General features: G+C 48.7%; 1 protein-coding gene across 2 annotated transcripts in view; it reads right to left on the reverse strand.

The window, feature by feature from the left end:
* The window catches only part of shq1 (SHQ1, H/ACA ribonucleoprotein assembly factor), a 38,969-nt gene that overhangs the window by 13,080 nt on the left and 4,497 nt on the right, over positions 1 to 21,392 (reverse strand). The window contains exons 6-11 of one of the 2 annotated variants that reach the window (XM_031567240.2): positions 20,682 to 20,794; positions 20,413 to 20,501; positions 9,640 to 9,791; positions 8,360 to 8,413; positions 5,816 to 5,939; positions 2,673 to 2,793 (exon numbers count right to left, since the gene is read on the reverse strand). In XM_031567240.2, coding sequence (XP_031423100.1) covers positions 2,673 to 2,793; positions 5,816 to 5,939; positions 8,360 to 8,413; positions 9,640 to 9,791; positions 20,413 to 20,501; positions 20,682 to 20,794 — 653 coding nt within the window. Of the gene's footprint in view, positions 1 to 2,672; positions 2,794 to 5,815; positions 5,940 to 8,359; positions 8,414 to 9,639; positions 9,798 to 20,412; positions 20,502 to 20,681; positions 20,795 to 21,392 lie in introns of both variants that reach the window. The other variant, XM_031567239.2, reaches the window with a different exon arrangement.

Consider the following 21,392-nt stretch of genomic DNA (forward strand, 5'->3'; position numbering starts at 1 on the left):
GATCCCCACACACACACTAACACCCTACTAACACCTCAGGACCAGTACAGAAAGGCACCTGAAATTAGGATAAACCAAATTGGAAAAACAATTAAGCAAAATGACATAAGCCATTGGAAAACACAAACAAAAACACAAAGTAAGATGCAATTCTATTTGGCCCTAAACAGAAATTATGATTTAGCACCATATTTGACCCTGATCACAGACAAAAATCTGAGAACCACGTTGACAAAGTACAGACTCAGTGAACACAGCCTGGCCATAGAGGTGGGTAGGCACAGACAAACCTGGCTGCCCAAGGAAAACAGACTGTGCCCCCATTGCGAACAAGGAACAGTAGAGACAGAGCTGCACTTCCTGACACACTGCACAAAATATGAGGACATAAGACTAAATTATTTTAAAAAGATTAGTGAGGCCCTCCCTGAGTTCCTGCTTGCGAGCAGTGAGGAGAGGCTTTCATACCTCACCGGAGAAATAGAGGAATGCCTTGTACTTGCTGCACAATATGTATCTTCCTGCCATAAACGGAGGGAGAGCCCATACAATAATTAAATTCATATATGTTCATGTCTGTTGTTGTTGTTGTTAATCCCCTGATAATTATTATGTATTTGTATTATTGTTCCCACTTCTCCCTTTACCCTTCTGATGTACCCTGTGTAAAGATTTATGTATTGTTTATGTAATCGCTTTTATGTATCAAACCCAAATGCTTTGGCAATACTGTACATCGTTATGGTCATGCCAATAAAGCTTCTTTTGAATTTGAATTTGAATTGAGAGCTGGTGGAGAGAGAGAGGTGGGGAGAGAGAGAGGTAGAGAGAGAGCTGGGGAGAGAGGTTGGAGCGGGCGTGTCAGGTCAGGTGAAGCTGACATTTAGCTCTGAGGCCCGGCGGGAGGTGGACGTGGGCCACTCGACCCCAAACGCCCTTCCAGCGTTTCATCTCCTTGGCCGTGCCCAGGGTGTGACTGATTGAGTTTTCCAGTGCATTGACAGTGGAGCTCTGGCGTGCACTGTGCAGTGGAAGACAAGTCTGCTCTCTGTCTGCTCTCTCTCTTTCTCTCTTTCTCTCTCCATCTGTCTGATCTCCCTGTCTAATCTCTCTCTCTCTACCTCTCTCACCGTCTCTCTCTCTCTCTCTCCGTCTCTCTCTCTCTCTCCGTCTCCGTCTCTCTGTCTGTCTGTCTGTCTGTCTGCTCTCTGTCTGCTCTCTCTCTCTCTCTCCATCTGTCTGATCTCTCTGTCTAATCGCTCTCTCTCTACCTCTCTCTCCGTCTCTACCGCTCTCCGTCTCTACCGCTCTCCGTCTCTACCGCTCTCCGTCTCTCTGTCTGTCTGCTCTCTGTCTGCTCTCTCTCTCTCTCTCTCTCTCTCTCTCTCTCTCTCTCTCTCTCCATCTGTCTGATCTCTCTGTCTAATCTCTCTCTCTACCTCTCTCACCGTCTCTCTCTCTCTCTCTCCGTCTCTACCGCTCTCCGTCTCTCCAGCTCTCCGTCTCTCTGTCTGTCTGCTCTCTGTCTGCGCTCTCTCTTTCTCTCTCTCTCTCTCCATCTGTCTGATCTCTCTGTCTAATCTCTCTCTCTCTACCTCTCTCACCGTCTCTCTCTCTCTCCGTCCCTACCGCTCTCCGTCTCTACCGCTCTCCGTCTCTCTGTCTGTCTGCTCTCTGTCTGCTCTCTCTCTCTCTCCATCTGTCTGATCTCTCTGTCTAATCTCTCTCTACCTCTCTCTCCGTCTCTACCTCTCTCCGTCTCTCTCTCTGTCTGCTCTCTCTCCTTCTTTTCTCTGCCTTTCCTTCCCTCTGTTGTTCTCCACCCCTTATCCCTCTCTCCTCTTGCTCCCTTTCTCTGCCACAGGCAAATGGACACACTCTAACTCAGAGCTTGGCCATTGATTTTTACACATCTATTATTAATTGGCTGTCGAGGCTTTTTCTTTTGCCAAAAGAAAAAAGGAATTGTGAATCAGAGACAAAACCGAAGAAAAAGAAGGGGAAAAAAAAAAACCCATGAAATCCCTGCAGATCCTTTATCTGGGCACTACAACAGTAAGGTCTGCAACATCAGGGGTACGTTTTTCTACTAAACTTCTCACAGATGAACACATAACTTGGCAGAATCCCAGTAGAATCCCAGCTCAGTACTTAATGATGTGCTCGCTACACTTGCGTCGTGAAACGTGCAGGTAATTATAAAACATACACCCTGTTGGAGAACGAGATCCAACTATCATTCATACAGAACATACTGAGATTAGCCATTGTAGTGTCACAGTATAGAGGGGTATGGGGAACATGGAGCAGAAGAAGTTGTGTTCCTTCTATGCTGTGTTGGATCACGCATGTTACTGGCAAGGGTCGAAGGATGAGCCTTGTTTTGGCGGCTGATAAAGTGGCAACTCAAATGTGAACAGTGAACAGTGACGTGTGTGCGAGTTCACGAATCATGTAAGATGTCACAATCCCCCTGTTCCTTTCACACACTATGTAATGCAATGGCCACTGACATCTATGGCCTGAAAAGCCATCCAAATGATATTCTAAATATATATACATATATATATATATAATACATAAAAAAAACACCCTACCCTAGCTATGCCAAGCTTGTTCTGATTCAGAGCAAACTGATGTGATCCAAGCGAGTGGGAATATTCTGAACTTACTTGACTTTCTGAATCCACACGCAGTAGTCTGTGACGTAAAGGTCATTGAGGATGTAAGCGGGGTCGTTCTGTCTGAAGATCTTGTGGATATCCAGCAGGCATTTCAGGACACAGGCCTTGCCTAAAAGAAAAAAAAAAACAAGAGGAAAAGAAAAACAATGCTTGTGTCTTTCACCGCACATTCATTTCAACAGAAAGCTTAGCGTTGTTCTGGCTGCAGTAAGCACAGGTCATGCGAGACCATTTCTCCCCTTACGGCATGAGAGCAAATGAGCTTAAAGCTGACCACAGGCGGGGGGAGTCATCTGGAGAGGAACTCGTTCTGGCAGTAAATGGCCAGAAGGCACCGAGAGCCTCTGGCCAGCTGGCCCAGAGGAAACGCCTGTGCTGTAATCTCACTTGATCCCCCCACCCACCCCCCCCCCCCCCCCCATCCTCAGGCCCCCCTCCTCAGACGGAGGCTGGAGAGCTACACATATGTAACGCAGTCATGGCTGGCTGGGCAACAGATAGAGGAACGGAGAACTGAAGAAGCCTACATCCCTATATCGACGACCGCAAGCGTGGTGCTGTGCACTGGCATGTGTGGTATGGAACCACAGACAGACACCCCTGCAAACACAGACGCTCTCAACGAGTTGGTGCTGTGGCTACGCCGGTGCACACCGGCACTGCCACAAGCGACAGACGCAGTCTGCGAAGGCTTGCACCCACGCTCCAGTGGCAAGGGGCGAAGCCGCTGCAGGGGAGGAAGGAACTGGGGTGGGAGAGCGAGTGTGTGTGTGTGTGTGTGTGTGTGTGTGTGTGTGTGTGTGTGTGTGTGTGTGTGTGTGTGTGCGAGCAGGCAGGCCTCAGGCGACCGGTCGCGAGGCCATGATGTTTGTTGACACATGCCACCTCTCCCAAATAAGGTGTCAGAAACTTGGCCCCCGGTGAGGGCGGGCGGTGGGCCTCCAGGGCCGAGCTGTGAGCCCAGAGGCCCCAGAGCAGAGCAGCAGTACTCAGGAGTCCTCCCCCCCCAGCCCCCCCGCCCCCCCTCCCAGCCTCTCCTCCAGCCACAGCGCTGGCTGGCAGCGCGCAGAGACATTCCAGCCTATTCAAAACAAACACGGCACTCGCGCTGAGGAAAGCCTTACACAAACATTTGGTTCCCATTTAAGCAGGGGTTGTTTCGAGACAGAGAGAAAGGGAGAGAGAAAGGGAGAGAGAAAGGGAGGGGGAAAAAAGAGAGAGTGAGAAAGCCTTCAACTAAAGGGCCTGCAGCAAGAATCCCCCCCCCCCTTCTCTCTCCTTCCCCCTGCTGTGCAGTGCAGCCATCCATCCCTCTCTCTCTCTTTTCTTCTGACCAGTCCCTGGGAGCTGCTTTTGTTTCATCACAGGCCCAAACGAGCCTACAGCGCCTGCAGTCCACAGAGCAGAGCGGAGCGGAGCTGTCTCTCATCCTCTCTCTCTCTCTCTCTCTCTCTGCACTCTTCCCTTCTTCCTTCCCCTTTTTTGTGCTTTGATGACAAGATGAGCCAGTTAATCATGCACTGGAGCGCTCAGGGGGGAAGAGCTGGAACGAGCAGAAGGAGGAGGAGGAGGAGGAGGAGGAGGAGGAGAGGCACTGGTGGCAGCAGGGGCGATGGAGACTGGGCTGTAGCCACTGTTGTGCAAGAGCAGATCGTGCTCACTCAGTCGCCCGCTCCTCGGCCGCGGCCACACAGGCGCACACACACCCTGCCCACATCAATCAGGGCCTAATAACCACGCTGCACTGGGGCGGAGAGCGAAACACATCTCTCCCACCGGCTCACATGACACGACCGCAAACCGTTACCGCACACACACACGTCCACAGATGAGTGGCTCTCTAATGTGACCCCCCCCCCCTCCTGCGGTGAGCGCACTGGTCTCGGCACGTAACGAGCTGTGATCCAGCACCACCACCCGCACAACATGGACTACAGAGGAGGAGGATGGCAAATGCACCGCCAATGCATCTCTTGGTGCACCTCTTAAATATCCATAATACTCCAGAGTGGAGCAGCTGACAGGGTAATTGCTTGGAGAAGGGTTAATCGTGGCACGTGTGCAGCGCGGAGCGGGCTGATTGATAATGAGGGTAATGGAGATGGATGCTCAAGCGCGGACGGACGCATGCATGCACTCACATTCAACATGTTTCTAGCGCTCACTCTCTTCCTCATTCTCACCATCTCCCCCTCTCCCCCCCCCCCCACGGTCATCACAACCACCACCACCACCACCACCAACTCCCCCTGCTTACTAAATGAGGCTTGTAGATGCAAATCCAGGAATTTAAATGCCCTCTAAATTGGACTCTTCTCCAGCGCATTAAAACAAAAATCAACACTTATGTGTAGCCCTAGTCAAGCAGCACGGAGCACCGCTTCTCGGCTGGACCGGGATCCCCCCCACCCACCCACCCACCGATATGAAAGTCAACAGCCCGTGCGGTTGAAATCTCTCAAATACGGCACGCGCTGGGGCTCCTGGCAGCCCGTGCTGCCGCCGCCTCTACTGCTGCCTGCAGAGCGGGAGAGGATTAGGGGGGGGAGGGCGAGATGGTTCACGCTGGGCACATCTCACTCTCGCTCGTCCTGAGAGGCAGCTCAGTCGCTCACCGAAGGAGACTAACTCACTTAGCGCGTGCGCGAGCGCACACGCACACGCACACACACACACACACACACACACACACACACACACACACACACGCGCCTGCCTAAGACTACCAAGCAGCATGTTCAGGAAGACAAGCTGCATCCTGTCCTTGAGGAAAGGCTTATTATGCGCATAACATACGCATCAGATTATTGACTGTTCGCGATGAAATTGTCTCATAAAATAGAATGCGGCCATGATAAACGAGAGAATGCACAGAAAAACAGTCAAACAAAGCGGGGTTCACAGTGTGCAGGCCCGTGCAGTGGAATAAACACCCGCTTTAAAAGAGAGAGGTTTCCAAAGCTTGGCTGAGGAAACCACAAAACGAGCTCCTTGGCTGTGGCTTGGTGGCCAGAGGCCAAGCGCTGAATGTAGTCTTGCTTACCGGACTGAGCCCTGTGAGCGAAGCCTCGGGGGTGTGTGTGTGTGTGTGTGTGTGCAGTGGAGGAGGGGGAGCTCAGGTGTCAACTCACCAGTCTGGAAGATCCGCGCTGCGTCTCGTATCGCCGAGGTGACTAGAGAGAAGTGGCGGTACAGGGGGTACGACACTGCCCTCCTGCCGAACGACACCAAGACGTCTTGCAGCGAGTGGTAAGTCTGGGAAATCACACACGGAGACAGGACGTCACAAACAAACAACAAGGCACTTCACAACGGACTAAATGGATGGGGGGGGGGGGGGGGGTTGGGGCGACTGTAAACAAAGCCAGACAGCAACCCTCAACTTTCTAGCCTGTGTGCTGCTGGCTTCTCCTTCAGCCGAGAGAGCTGCCGCGCTCCTTTAATTGCAGCGATTTGCGCTCTAATTGCTTCTAACGACTTCCCTTTTATGGAGGGTAAATAGGAGAGGAACTTTTAAACACCTCTGGAATGGCAGTCTTAACTGCTGGCAGTCCTTAATCGCCCCCTCCAGTCCAGAGTCTCTCCCAGCCAGTGGGCAGAGAGGGAGGAAAAGAAAGAAGGATACAAAACAAATAAAAAAGACCTTTAAGAAAATTAGTTTTTCTGTCTCACCCCCCCCCCCCCCCCCCTCTCTCTTTTTCTCTCCGTCTTCCTGGTCGTTGTGTGTTGCTTGTTAATAGTGTGTGCAGAGTCATCCAAGCATGGCATCATGGTTCATGAGCTCCCTGTGGGCTATTAAAGCGTGGTGTGAAGAGGCTCTGGGGAAAAAAAAAAGGGTGATCTGTGCCTGGGAGTAAACAGCTGGCAACGGAAGAGAAAGACAATGGAGGAAAGAAAGCGTGTGTGAGAGCGAGCGAGAGAGAGAGAGAGAAAACAGACGGGGGGCTAGTTCTGAGGGGAAAAAGAGAGTGCAGGTTTTTTTTTGTGAATGAAAGATGAGAGCATGAAAGGTTAGAGTGAGTGGGAGGCTCTGGGATAGTAGAGACACAGAAGAGCAGAGCAGAGAGAGGGAGAGAGGGAGAGAGAGAGAGAGAGAGAGAGAGAGGGAGAGAGAGAGGAAGAAGGGCACAAAGCAAACACACAAAAGACAAAAAGGGGGAACTTCCTCCAGCAGAACTGTGAAAAAGTTCCTCTGGTCCAAAAGCGTCTATAGACAGGGACACTGACAGACATAGACAAAGAGCAGAGGAGATGGAGAAGGAGGGAGGGAAGAGCCCATCCTGTCAGTCAGAGATGAGGTGTGTGTGTGTGTGTGTGTGTGTGTGTGTGTGGGAGTGTGGGAGTGTGTGTGTGTGTGGGAGTGATGAGGGGAGGACGGGTGGGTGAGCGCCTTGCAGGCAGCTGGAGGATGTCATTACCACCTCCCCCATTATCACCATTACAGTAAAGTGCCAGCTCTCATGCCTGAACAGCGGCGTCCGATTACTGGCCCTCATTGTGCGATCTGCTGCGAAAATGCCAGGGATTAAGGGCTTGTGCTGCCCCGCCGTGTAAGCCAAGACACACGCACAGACACACACACACACACAGACACACACACACACACACACACACACACACACACAGACACAGACACAGACACAGACACACACACACACACACACACACACACACACAGAGACTGCAATCTATGCAGCTTTCTCTCTGACTCAGACACACACATAGAGGAACAATGTCTACAGAATTGAAAAAAAAAAGAACAAGCTGAGAGGCTGGCTAACAGTTGTTTCTTCCCCAGCCCCCAACCCCCCAACCTCCACCTCTACCTTCCTGTCGGGTGTGTGTGTGTGTGTGTGTGTGTGTGTGTGTGTGTGTGTGTGTGTGTGCATGCGTATGTGTGTGTGTGTGTGTGTGTGCATGCGTATGTGTGTGTGTGTGTGTGTGTGTGTGTGTGTGTGTGTGTATGTGTGTATGTGTGTGTGCATGCGTATGTGTGTGTGTGTGCATGCGTATGTGTGTATGTGTGTGTGTGTATGTGTGTGTGTGTGCATGCGTGTGTGTGTGTGTGTGTGTGTGTGTGTGTGTGTGTGCGTGTGTGTGTGTGTGTGCATGCGTATGTGTGTGTGTGTGTGTGTGTGTGTGTGTGTGTGTGTGTGCGCGTGTGTGCGTGTGTGCGTGTGTGCGTGTGTCTGGTGGGGGGGTTGTGGTGGAGTGGTGCACCTGCTCCAACTCATAGCCCCTGGCCTCTGCTTCATTACTCCAGCCCTGAGCAACACAGAACCGACACCACAAGTTAAGGCAGCAGGGGGAAACAGACACTCTCTAACCAGCAGGGCCACGTCCAGGAGACCATGAGATCTAGAAACCCCCACTAAATATAGGATCTGATCTGCCCCAGAGATGGAGAGGTAAAGCATCAACTGCCAAGTCAGACGCGACCGGGTCGATAGCGTCTTACAAGCTCACGGTGACTGGCTGAGACACAGTGAGCACAGGTCAATATTTGCAGACGTTTGAACTGCGGTCGGGGAGTTCAAGTGTGTGTGTGTGTGTGTGGGGGGGGGGGGGGGGGGACGGGACAGGATTGTGCAAGAGCAGTGAAGAACTCACTATGCAATAATGTATTGATCACGTATGTAAGTGTGTGTGTGTGTGTGTGGTCAACTCTCACATACCTCCAGCCAGCACAGGGTCCCGCTGAGCTTGCGGATATTCCAGGGAGACTCCACCTGCATGTAGGGGCCAGGGGTGGCCGAGAGAGAAGGAGGGTCAGGCCATCTGGGCTGTCATTCTCTGCAAGTGTCAAACTCTACACCTTGTCTTCACCCCCCCACACCCCCCCCAGATAAGACACACAAGCTTCCCCTGGGGGCATCCACTTTCAACAGTAAATATAGATTGGTGGGGGCAATATAGACTGTCTGGCTGGCTGGCTGTCTGACTGGCTGGCTGGCTGACTGGCTGGTTGACTGACTGGCTGGTTGACTTACTGACTGGTTGACTTACTGACTGACTGGCTTGTTGACTGACTGGCATCCACACTGTAAAGCCATTACATTATCAAGCTTCAGTATGGAGCTCATGACAGCATAAGGCCAGAGCTATGCAGGCAGGCAGGCAGGCAGGCAGGCAGGCAGGCAGGCAGGCAGGCAGGGCTGGAGCTAATGCCTTTATCAGCGCTCTGGGTGGAGGCCGGGCCCCTGAGCCCGTGTGTAATGGGGAGGAATGCGTCGCTCAGCGCGTGTGGGGTCACAGTCTGACCACAAGGCAGCTGCCTCCCTCTGTGATTTCAAACATTCGCCCCGGAGCCTGGCCAGAGAGGGAAGCACTGAGGAGAGCATTCCAGCCGGGGCTATTCTTGAGTAATTGCTGAATACTGCACGCACATACTTGCCAAAAAAGTACACACACTTCAGTCAGGTGACAGTGCAAATGTTATGTTTCCTATGCGGTTTCTGGGGCGCTTAAGAATTATAGCTCCCTTTTCTATTTAGATCCAGCCATTTTGACATTTTCCTAGACGAACTTCTGTTTCTTGCATTGCCTTCCCTACTTGGGTTGTTGACACAAAGTTGCCCCCATTCAAGCTCACATACTAGGTGATCTTGAGGTGAGGGTGAAAATCCACTCTCCCAGTGTGCAGCATTCCTTTGTGACTGTAAGCTAACTGACCTTATACAAACATCAACATCATGGATACCTGTTCAAAGTCTTAACACTATTTCATGCCTTCAACAGCTCTTTACAGTCCTGGCTCAAGCTCTACACACAGACAATGCTATTTTTACACCCTACAATAACAAACAATTATTCTCCCGTACATTTTGATATATATATATATAGGTACTGTGAGAGTTCAATGTCACGCTCAAAGTCCAGTCTTATGAGCCCACTGTAAGACAATATACACTGTAGTCCAGTGTAAGCCATTTGAGAGGAGTGTGAAGGGACTCACGCTGTGCTCTCCCTCCGTGACGCGGATCTCGTAGGCGTAGGCCAGGATGATGTCCACCAGGCTGAGCCACACGTGGTAGCGGGTCGACTTGTCCAGCAGGTACGAGCGGTTGGTGAACTTCCTCATCTGCTCCTTGTCCTCGTCCGAGAACTCTATTGCTGGGGGGAGAGAGAGAGAGAGTGGCAGGGGGGTGACGTTCAGTCCTCACAGATGCCTCATGGGACAGAAACAGTGCGAGTGGAGCCAGCCAGCCCATTTGTCATCCTCCTAACTGCTTTTTTATTTTTTTAGTTATACACAGGAAAATTATTGGTTGGGGACTTCCTGCAGCAGCCAAACTTCTTACTGTCATATGCAAGTGCTCATACCCAATAACAAAAACAATAACAACAACAAAACAACAGATGAACAAGAACAAGATGCCTTCGTGATCATTTTACAGGGCTTGTCAAGTGAGCACCCTCCTTCGTCAGTGTTTCATTGAATTAGGCCAGTGACACTTCCAGAAGGCTCAACAGTGGTGTCTGGCGTCCCCCTCCATACTCATGATGGGGTAGGACACATGTCAATACCAGCAACAACAGCAGCTTCACCTTAAGAGAGGTGAGAGGTCTGTTGTTACACGCTGATATCTTCTCTTTCTATCACTGACAATTTCACAACAGTTACAGAGAGAGAGAGAGAGAGAGAGAGAGAGAGAGAGAGAGAGAGAGAGAGAGAGAGAGAGAGAGAGAAAACACTATCATTAGATAGTGCATGCCAAGCTTGAGACTGACCAATGAAGCACAGGCAGAGAGGACAAAGGACGCTGGCTTGTGCTGTGACAGATATTTACCAAACATATTTAAACACGCACAAAGACTAGAGCGACTTTCACAAACGGGGTCGACTCAACCCAGCCAACTAATCCAGAAGAAGACGGTGCCAGTCGAGGGGAGTGCAGCGGAGCGGAATGCCAACTGTGACAGCCGCAAAGCTCGGACCCAGACCCGTTTGAGAAAAAAAAGAAAAAAGAAAAGAAAACCCAAAACAGGCAAGGGCCTGTGCTGGAGAGCGCTGGAGTCAGCAGATCTCCTCGGTGGGTCTTGGAGCAGAGCAGAGCAGCTGAAAGTGATCCTGCTCCTCTGCAGCCTGCAAGCCCCGATACAGAGCCCCCGATGTGCATGGGGCGCTGTTCTGGGGGCTAGAATACACTCGCTCTCTTTCTCTCTCTCACACTCACACACACACACACACACACACACACACACACACACACACACACACACACACACACACACACACACACACACACACAACAGCAGCAGCAGTTTCCAATGATAGTCTTGGCCAACAGTGAGAGCCTTGGCTGTGCTGAGAAGTGGATTCCTGCCGCATGACGGCAAGCTCCAGATCCCTCTGCTCTTTACCTGGGTCCCTCACTGCCACAGCTGCACGAGATGGAGCCCAGCGGAGCAACACACACACGCACACACACACACACACACACACGCACACACACAAAGCTCCTCCATACTGCACTGCACCCCCCCCACACACACACACACCTCCCAGGAGAAGGCAGCCATGAGTCTGGGGAGAGCCTGCGCCCCACTGGCCCATATCCAGCTCTTCAACACAGAGCATGAAAACAGACTGAGTCCATTTTAGTGGGGAGGGGGGGGGGGGAGGCCACAGACCCCCCCTCTCTCCCTCTCGCTCTCTCCCTCTCCCTCTCGCTCTCTCCCTCTCGCTTTCTCTCTCACTGAACAGTGAGGGCGGCTGTGTGGGGTTGGGTTGGATGGCTCGGACGTATTGCTGGCACAGCTGTGAGGTGAAACGGACAAACGCCGTAAATCAGGCTCAGCGTCTAGGCTGGCCTCTCAGTCCCCGCTGCGCAGAGTAATGACAGAGAGAGACACACAGACTTCATATGTGCAGAAAGAGGCACAGAAACACCACTATGTAGATATACATATAAGTGCACACGTATCTCTCTCTCGCTCATATATATATGTATGTATATACACACACACACACACACACTCTGTGTGTATATATATATATGTGTGTGTGTGTGTGTGTGTGTGTGGTGTGTGTGTGTGTGTGTGTGTGTGTGTGTGTGTGTGTGTGTGTGTGTGTGTGTATGTATATATACACATACATACACACAGACTTCATATGTACAGAAAGAGCCAGAGGGAAACATGACTCTGTAGATGAACATATACGTATGCATTTATAAATACACACAAACTACGTATGTATTAATAGGGAGCGAGTGAGAGAAACAAACATGAGTCTATAGATAAACATATACGAATACAAATCCCAACAGAGCAAGAGAAACTGCCAAGACAGAGACAGAGACAGAGTCTGTGCCCGGGGAGGGGAGGAGAGGGGAGGAGAGGGGAGGAGAGGAGAGGGGAGGAGAGGGGAGGAGAGGAGAGGAGAGGAGAGGGAGGAGAGGAGAGGAGAGGAGAGGAGAGGAGAGGAGAGGAGGAGAGGAGAGGAGAGGAGAGGAGAGGGGAGGAGGAGAGGAGAGGAGAGGAGAGGAGAGGGGGGAAGGGGAGGAGAGGAGAGGGGAGGAGCGGAGGAGAGGGGAGGAGAGGGGAGGAGAGGAGAGGGGAAAGACTGAAGAAAGGAGAAGAGAGCAGGCAAGAGAACCAGTGAGATTGAGTCATCTCCCCATCCATCACGGCGCTGAAGTTTACTGAAGGACTTGACAGTTTGAGAATGCTGCAGGCACGCTCGGATCCGGGCACCAGTGAAACCACTTTTATAACTTATTCAGCGTGAGGCATCTCGGGGTGTGTGTGTGTGTTGCCCCCGGATAACCCTGCCAGCAGCAGCAGCAGCAGCAGCAGCAGCAGCAGCACTGAAAGCAGCATACGCTTAAGGCTCCATCCTTCAGCTCTAGTCCTCCCTGAACGTCCACATCCGGGGCTGGACCTCTGCTGCACACTGGCCTCCACACATGGCTCATGGAAGAGATGACATCTGTCCACTCAGCGGTTAATTACAAACCAAACTGAAAAATGGAGAAAGGCTGCCTAATCTGGAAACAATCATGTGCAATGCGTTTGAACGTGGCCAACTAGAGCCCCCAGCCAGCTCTGACAATGGCCGCTAGTCAGATCGGTGATGGCTGGGAAATGAGTCGACGCAACACAGCCATGTGGAGGCGAAGATTACGTCAGCGTGTTTTAAGTCGAGCGAGCGAACGATGAGACTGGGTTATTCCGTGGTTAAACAGAAGGCCTCTGATGACTCACTTATTATGAATCTGCACTAATCCCTCAGCTTTCCAGAATGTTTACAAAGATCAGATTTGTTGTAAAACTACGTCTGACAGAAGATTCTGAAAATCTGTCTTCACATTGTCATTTCTCAACTGCGACACGCCACCTATTAACAATAAGTACCACTTATTGTGTTCAAATTCAGCCTGCAAAAACAATTTATAACACCAACCTGCATAGCATTTTAGCGGTCGAGCCTACAGCTTAGTGCCATGCTACCACTTCTGGGGAAAGCTGCAGTAACAGTCGTCATATTCAAGCTTTGGAAGTAAAGACCGGGTCAGAAAGAGGCAGCAGAGAGCAACACACATTTCGAGGCAGAACAACTTCTAGCAAGTTTCAGTGGTAACTCATCCCCGACTCAGACTATACACAATATTATAGTACAATGCACATCAATTCCTGCAACACACTGAGTATATACTGTACGTGTTCTTACTATTAGTATGTACATAATACCAAATTGAAGTACAATGTAACTGGGGCCAAGACGGAATACTTGGGAAAGGGGTGATTGCAATGGTTTTAGTGTATGATCAGTCAAAAAACAGGCTTTAATCTGGCAGTGATGCGCATCAAGGGAGATAGACAGAGGTTTCACTCAAAAGCTTCACCTATGTCTCATCTGGTCAGCCATTGTAACGTTTCAGTTTAAATATCCTACATAGCATAAGGGGTGTCACCCCATAGCCCCATCCCTCCTTAAATATGTATCAGTCTACTACCTCTCTAATACAAATGTCTCAGAAGCCTGTATTCATAAAGAATACAAAGACACTTTGATATGACCAAGAGAGGAGAGGTGGTGAAAACAGTCAATCACACCTCTCTCAGGTCATTGGATATAAAAGGACATTTAACCAGAAACTCTTACATTTTAGTCAAATTAAAAAGCAACAAATACAAATGAATATAAGATTCATTGGATTATTGATTATTGCCTATCATTATTAACTCTGATCCTTAATTCAGATTTTTCAACTCCTTCAGGGGCAACACTTCCACCTTAAAGTATTAACAATGTCAAAGCTTTATGGGTGGTTTAAGGTTAAGAGCATGGCCGCTGCATTAGGGCAAAGCTCAGTGTACTAAGGTATGAGAGTGATCAGGGATAAGCTCAGTGTAATAAGGTAAGATTGTGATCAAGGTTAAGCTCAGTCTACTAAGGTACGAGAGTTCGAGTGTGTACTAAGCTCATTGTATGGAGGTTGAGAGCGACTGAGAAGTGGACAAGAATAGAGGCCGATACGCACAGCACAGAGATCCAAACATCACCCAGACTGAGACTTAGACTGAAGCCTAAGAAAAGCCCTGAGTATGAACAAGACGGATGAAGGCAGGTGGAGAGGGAGAGGGAGAAATAGAGTGAGAGGGCGGAAGAGAAAGAAAGAGAGAAGGAAAGGGAGAAAAAGAGACAGAAACTGACAAGCGAGTCTTCAAAATATTGCGTGGGTTAGTATCCCAGTGCTTTAAGTGTCATTAAATAGCTCAGTCTATGTCTGTGTCCAATATCTAGAGCATAGGCTGACAGGAATACTAAGGAGCTGCAGTTCACAGGATTAAGGGAGAGCTGTGTCAGTGACCGTGGTTACATGGATTCGAATAACTGCCTTAGTCGGACTGAAATCGCATTATCCGTTTCATGTAAGCACCTTAGTCGGATCGTAGTCGGACCGCACATAGTCGGACTAACACCCCTGGATAACTCGATCCGATCCAGTTGATAGTTCGACTATTGCGGCATGTAACGGTGAATTGGATAAGGAACTGGACTTTGCGTCTTTGCGCATGCTCCCTCTCTCCCTGCCAGGTCGTGACCCGGAAGACGAAAGAGGGATAAGTTGTCTCAACTGTTCATACTAATGACACGGTTTTTTATGAATATCCTGCAGACTGTCTCACAAGCTTATTCTTGTTGATTATGAACAAACATAACAGAAGAGGTCCGAAGATATGAGCACCTTTACAACCCCTCCTTAAACACGTATAAGGACGTTCCACATTTTATTTGCTTAAAACAACAGCAGTACTGTCAAATCAGCTGTCACTCGGCTATTACCTGACCAAGGTTCCATGGCAATGTTCCAAAGCCCATTTTTCCGACAGCCCGCTGTTCCGAAATTGTGAGTACAGCAACGTGAACCACTATTGCCCACATGCACATCCCAATGAATCACACAATCATAAACATAAAAATGCCTTTATTTCACAAGCATTAACTTGAATTCAGAATATTATTATACACATGCATTTGCATCGCGATGATACAAAAATGTTTGTATGATTGCCAACGCATGCATGCTTTGTCAGTGCTTGACAAGATCTGCGTAATGTCCTGCGACAATCTGCCGGTGATTTCCTTCGCATGAGTGGTAGCCTACCCCATATTCAAAACCAGAGTAGGCTAAGTTAACAAATATTGCCTAGGAAAAGTTATATGCGTGATAGCCCGGTGAGCGTCTCCGCTCTGCTGTGCAAACGAAATGCTTTGAGTGTTTTGTGCCACTTAAAATATTTCAAAATTTTGCCAGGGGGACTATTTTTCGGAATATTGAGATTTCGGAATATCGGGCTTTCGGAACACTGGGCCGTCTCCCCTGACCAATACCTGTCAAACTTGGTGATACTATTCACAACTAATTTGTCCTTCATTTTATCAAATATGATTAAATTTGGTATTGTGCCCGCGAGGCACGCGTGAGTTTAGTTGTGTTCAGTTATCTGGCGCTGAAAAAACACACGAATAAGTACTGTTAAATCAGAAAGCAAATCAGCTGTCACTCGGCTATTACCTGACCAATACCTATCAAACTCGGTGATACTATTCACAACTAATATGTCCTTCATTCTATCAAATATGATGAAATTTGGTATTGTGCCCGCGAGGCACGCGTGACTTTAGTTGTGTTCAGTTATCTGGCGCTGAAAAAAACACGAATTAGTACTGTCAAATCAGAAAGCAAATCAGCTGTCACTCGGCTATTACCTGACCAATACCTATCAAACTCGGTGATACTATTCACAACTAATATGTCCTTCATTCTATCAAATATGATGAAATTTGGTATTGTGGCCGCGAGGCACGCGTGACTTTAGTTGTGTTCAGTTATCTGGCGCTGAAAAAAAACACGAATTAGTACTGTCAAATCAGAAAGCAAATCAGCTGTCACTCGGCTATTACCTGACCAATACCTATCAAACTCGGTGATACTATTCACAACTAATATGTCCTTCATTCTATCAAATATGATAAAATTTGGTATTGTGGCCGCGAGGCACGCGTGACTTTAGTTGTGTTCAGTTATTTGGCGCTGCCCTCTAAAGACAGAGACGTGACAGGTGGATCGAGATATTTTCCCGTAAATACCTTTACCTAAATACCTTTATAGACAACATCGATCATACACTCCCATTGCACTCAAACAACCACACTCAAACGAGGAGATATTGTATCAATTAGCCTATTATGTATTGTATTAATTGCACAGAGTTCCAGTGGCGCATGCAGCCGTACGCACTGTGCGTACCTTCTGCTACGCGAGAAGAAGAAAAATATATCATGAACGCATATATGTATCTGCATCGTCAACGCTGGGCATTAGTTGTCTGCACTCCGATTTTATAGTTTCCCCATTTTAATAAATGTATTAAAATGGGGAAACTATAAAATCGGATAATAAATGTATTAAAATGGGGAAACTATAAAATCGGAGTACAGACAACTATTGCCCAGCGTTGACGATGCAGATGCAGATACAGAGCTGGAAACAGCTAAATGAGTTACGCAGTGAACTTTATCAAGCCCTGGAAAGTTCGGCAAATTTCTAGCCAAACATTCATTGCGTCCTGAAGGTCTTGTATCTATCTACAAAAAGACTGACTGGACTTGCTCTCATGAATATTCACACAGATTTGGAAATCGACAGCGAAGAAGTACTAAAACAATTTGATGCAACTGGCAGAAGGGCAATGCGTTTAGGCTGTAACCCATTATTTGCGCGCGTGTGTGAATGTGCGTGCGTTTCTCTCGTCTTTTATCTTTCACCTTTGAATAATGTAACTTATAAACACATCGGCCTGGCAGAAACAAACAAACAAACAAACAAACAACCCAAGAGGCAACACGCATTTCTGGACCGATGAACAGACGCGATTCATGCTCAATCAACTGTTGTTGTTATTGGTAGTGGTGAAGAGGTCAAGCGGAAAGGGCTGTATCACCACTAGTTGTAATAAAAACAGCGCCACCTATCGTATCGGATATGACATGCTTTCGGCCAATGATTCGATTTATTCACTGCCATGTATATTGGGATAATAGCACCTACCCTCGAAAGAAAGCATAGTCCGACTAAGCAAAGATTCGAATTATACCATCATGTAAACACACTGAGTGACTGCATGAGTATGCAAACGACAGATGTGTGCGCGTGAATGACAGGGAGAGGGAGAGACAAAGAGAGAGCTGGATATGTGCAGCTATGACAAGGAGCTACTTTAGTGTGTGTTTGTGTGTGTGTGTGTGTGTGTCACTGAATGTGTGAATTACGTATTCAAAAGTGGTCCTTTTTTTGTGTATATGAGACCATAAGAAAGGGAGAGAGAGCAAGAGAGAGAGAAAGAGAGAGATGGACAGAGAAAGGCAGAGAGACAACCAAAGTAAGAGGCCGTGAGAAAGGGAGAGAGAAAGAGGAAGGAAGGACATGTCAAAATGTGTGAAAGAGATGTGTGTGTGTGCGTGTGTGAGAAAGTGTGTGTGTTTGACTGACAGCTGGTTGTCAGAAGCTAAGAGCTCGGCTCAGCAGCGAGACAGGTTCCTGGAGATCATCAGCATGGAACCCCTCCTGTGATAATCACCCTATCTGTTTAATCTACACCCGCCTCTCCCCTACCTTCCTCTACCACACACAAACACACACAAGCCTGGGCAGCGTGTTTCTGGTGTTTTGGCTTCCTCTTACACGCTCTCTCACGCTCACTCTCTCCGTCACCAGGGCGCAGGGGAATTAGCTAGAGTGTTAAAGAGAGAAGGGTCGGTGCAATTGAATTGGCTCTCAGCAGCAGCAGTGCGGCGTTAAGCCTTTATCACGCTCATCTCATCTCGTCTCATCTCGTCTCGTCTCTGTGGGAGCGACAGACAGCCTGAGGGGCCCTTCAGCCAACGAACTGTGCGACCGTGTTTTGTAAGTGCGTCAGATCGCCACATTGATTTCAGATGCCCTCCCGACGACTGGCAGGTGGGGGGGGGGGGGATTGGGGGAGGGGTGGGCTGGGCTGGGCTGGGGGACTTGGAGGCGATCGCGGACCATGGCTCGAGGAGAGACACGGGGGTGTGGAGATGACTGACTATCCCTGACTATGGAGTGTTCCGACATTCGCCGGTCAGCGGTTGCGAAATGGAGTAATCTCTCCCTAGAGTTAAGGGCTGTTGCTGGACGGGGATGAGTGGGATTCAAACATGCCGACTTGCCTCAACACCGGCCCGAGCTCCCAGAGATCCCTTGCAAGACTTCACATTTTTGGTAATCGAGTCGAGACAAAAGTTTTTCTTTTTTTTTTGTGCTTGCAAGTCTCTTTAAATATTTCCACCACCTGCTGGTAAATGCTGGTAGCGCAGCATGCCTCCACAATACCCAGACATGGAAAAACCAGTCATGGACCCACCAGTGAATCCCAACGTTTCACAGTGTCTATTTTTTCTAAGCATGATTGAAAAAAAAAAAAAAAGAATTATCAATCCAAAATTGCCAGAAGTCAAGTTGAATGACAATCCCACAGATGGGGGGACGGGGAGTGAGAACCGCTTAGCCACTGAAGCAATCGGGGAAAACATACAAATTATCTTGTTAATGAAAACATATGTGGTTTATCTCTGTAAGTGTACACTAATTCAGTTATACAAATTAGAGGTTAGACCTTATTTTGTTGAGGGATGTTAGTCCATGACCACATTTAAAAAGTCCTTAGTGATATCTCTGTCTTTCACACACACACACACACACACACACACACACACGCATGCACACACACACTCAGTTTCTCTCTGTGCCAAAGCGCACACACACATTATTCATCTCCACCCTTTTCCCTCTCCCTCACACACAATCAAACACCCCCACACACACACACACACCCTCTCTCTCTGGCTCCCTCTCTCTTACACACACATCCTATCTCCCTCCCTGGCCTTCTCCCTCTCTCCCCTGCTCCCTCTCTTTCTGAAAGCTGATTTATGCTTCGATCAGAAAATGCATTAGCCACATTCTGAGCATGTCTCTGGCTCCTCAGGCCCAAACTGGTGTGAGATGACGGACACGTTATTCTCCAAATTCAAACCCACCCAAACTCCACCCAGTGAGGTATTAGGATGGCAGCCAAGTGTTGAAAGAGGTTGGTGGCATGACAGGGTCTGCTTAGCTCCTTGAATTGCATAATTATAGTCCACTTCTATGCTTCCATAAGTCACTGATCCTTTCGCTCAGGAATGAGGGGTTTTCTCATTTTGATATATTTGTAGAAGCTTATTTTCAATACGGTTGTTTTCAACCACCAGTGGCTGAATGTTAAACTATTTTCTATAAAAACCATCATCTCAGCCATAATTATCACAATTTTGCCCAATAATGGTAAATTAAATGTTTACTGTTAGCATATTGTAATGTTAGCACATAGGTTTAAATTGTTCAGGTTTGGGCTTCCGGCTGACGTTCGACATGTGAGGCTGTGAAGTCCAGAGCTCTAAATTGTTCAGGTTTGAATGAAATTTGACTGGTAGAGCTGATGGGAGGGCATTCAAAACCTATACAGATAAACAGACCCATTTCCGCTTAGGTTACGGAACAATGGAGATATTTGCTTTAGTTTTTGTATGGAAGAGGCTGAAAGAGACAGAGAGGTGGCTTAGAGCTGAGCATGTAGATGGCCATTAGTCCCACCTTACATTTCAGATCAATATTTCAGTCTTGGAAGTCTTGGAAAGGCAGCAAGCCCCTATCCCAGTTCATGAACAGCCCCACTACATGTAGAGTAAATGCACAACTTCTGTGGAGACTGGGCAGATGAGCTCTGTCAGTAGGTTTGGATGAAACATAACTTTGGTACAGGCTTATTTTAAGGCTTTTTAAACACATACACGTCCAGACCCCACCTCACTCTCTCTGTCTGTCTGTCTGTCTGTCTCTCCTACTCTCTCTCTCACACAGACACAGACACATACACAGACACAGACACAGACACAGACAGACACAGAGACAGAGACAGAGACAGAGACAGAGACAGAGACAGACACAGACACACAGAGCTGCCAGCACAGGGACAGTGGGCTGCTGGCTCGAAGAGCTGCTTTGATGGGAGTGAGTGAGGCCAGAGCCAAATGAAGGGTGGGGTTGGTAGTAGTGGTGGTGGTGGTGGGGGAGCGGCATAATTAGCAAATGAGACCACTGTGTCCATGGCAACACAATGGCAACAGAAAGGAAGGAAGAAATGTGCTCACGTGCAGGGCTGTTCTGGGACTGCTCCGGACTCCACCACGGCCGGAACCTCAGAAGGCTCTGGATCACCTCGTCCTCAAACAGGTCGGCCCTGGAGGGTCGTGTGTGTGTGTGTGTGTGTGTGTGTGTGGGGGGGGGGGGGGGGTTGAGGCAACAGCAATAAGAAACCCACTCACCTCCAGGAGGCTACATGCTTAAACTCTACTCCTCGTCTCCCATCTCTCATGCAGACCAATTAAATCATTTAATTCAATTTCTACTTAAGACTCACAGGTAATGGTCTGGGTCGAACTTGTTGTGTTCCGCTGCTTGTCGGCCGCTTCTCCTCGCCGCTGGCAGTGCGCTGTCTGGGTCTTTCACATCAATGACGTCGCTCAGCTCCTCCTGAGTGAAAGACTGAATAAATATTCTCCGCCGTTCCTAATCTCTGCGACCTTGTCTAAGGGTTTCAAAGCAGTTCGAAGCAGACTGCGGATCGGTCTACTTCAAACTTTAATACTGGGATAATAAAGCCAGCCTTGGCTTACCACAATGGCATCATAAATAACCCAGCTATGGCGTTTCAGCCACATCAGTGTTCGAGAGTACAAAGGCAGTACGTAGCAAACAAGACAGCCTTCCACTGGGGCTGTCTGGGCCCTGATAGTGCTCAGTGTCTGCGTTGTGTCACTAATACTGCAAGTGACACCAGTTTGCCGTGAGCCATTCTGTTCCTGGACGCACACAGAACGGAGCAGACAATTGAGACGTTTTAAGACTCTCTCAGCACAGTACAGTTCTGGAGCATTCTGGTTCCAGTTTATCAGTGCGCATCAAAAATGTATGACACCCGCTGGAAGGGGTCATTCAGTATAATGCTTTAACAACGCCTCCATAGGGTCTCTTGAACCCCTGGAGGGGATCGCACACATAAATGCATACAATAACCTGAACTATGACCTCTGCCTCCCAGGGGCTCTGAGCTGCTTTAAGCATAGATGTG

The sequence above is a fragment of the Clupea harengus genome, chromosome 5 (genome assembly GCF_900700415.2).
Source record: "Clupea harengus chromosome 5, Ch_v2.0.2, whole genome shotgun sequence".
Lineage (NCBI taxonomy): Eukaryota > Metazoa > Chordata > Actinopteri > Clupeiformes > Clupeidae > Clupea > Clupea harengus.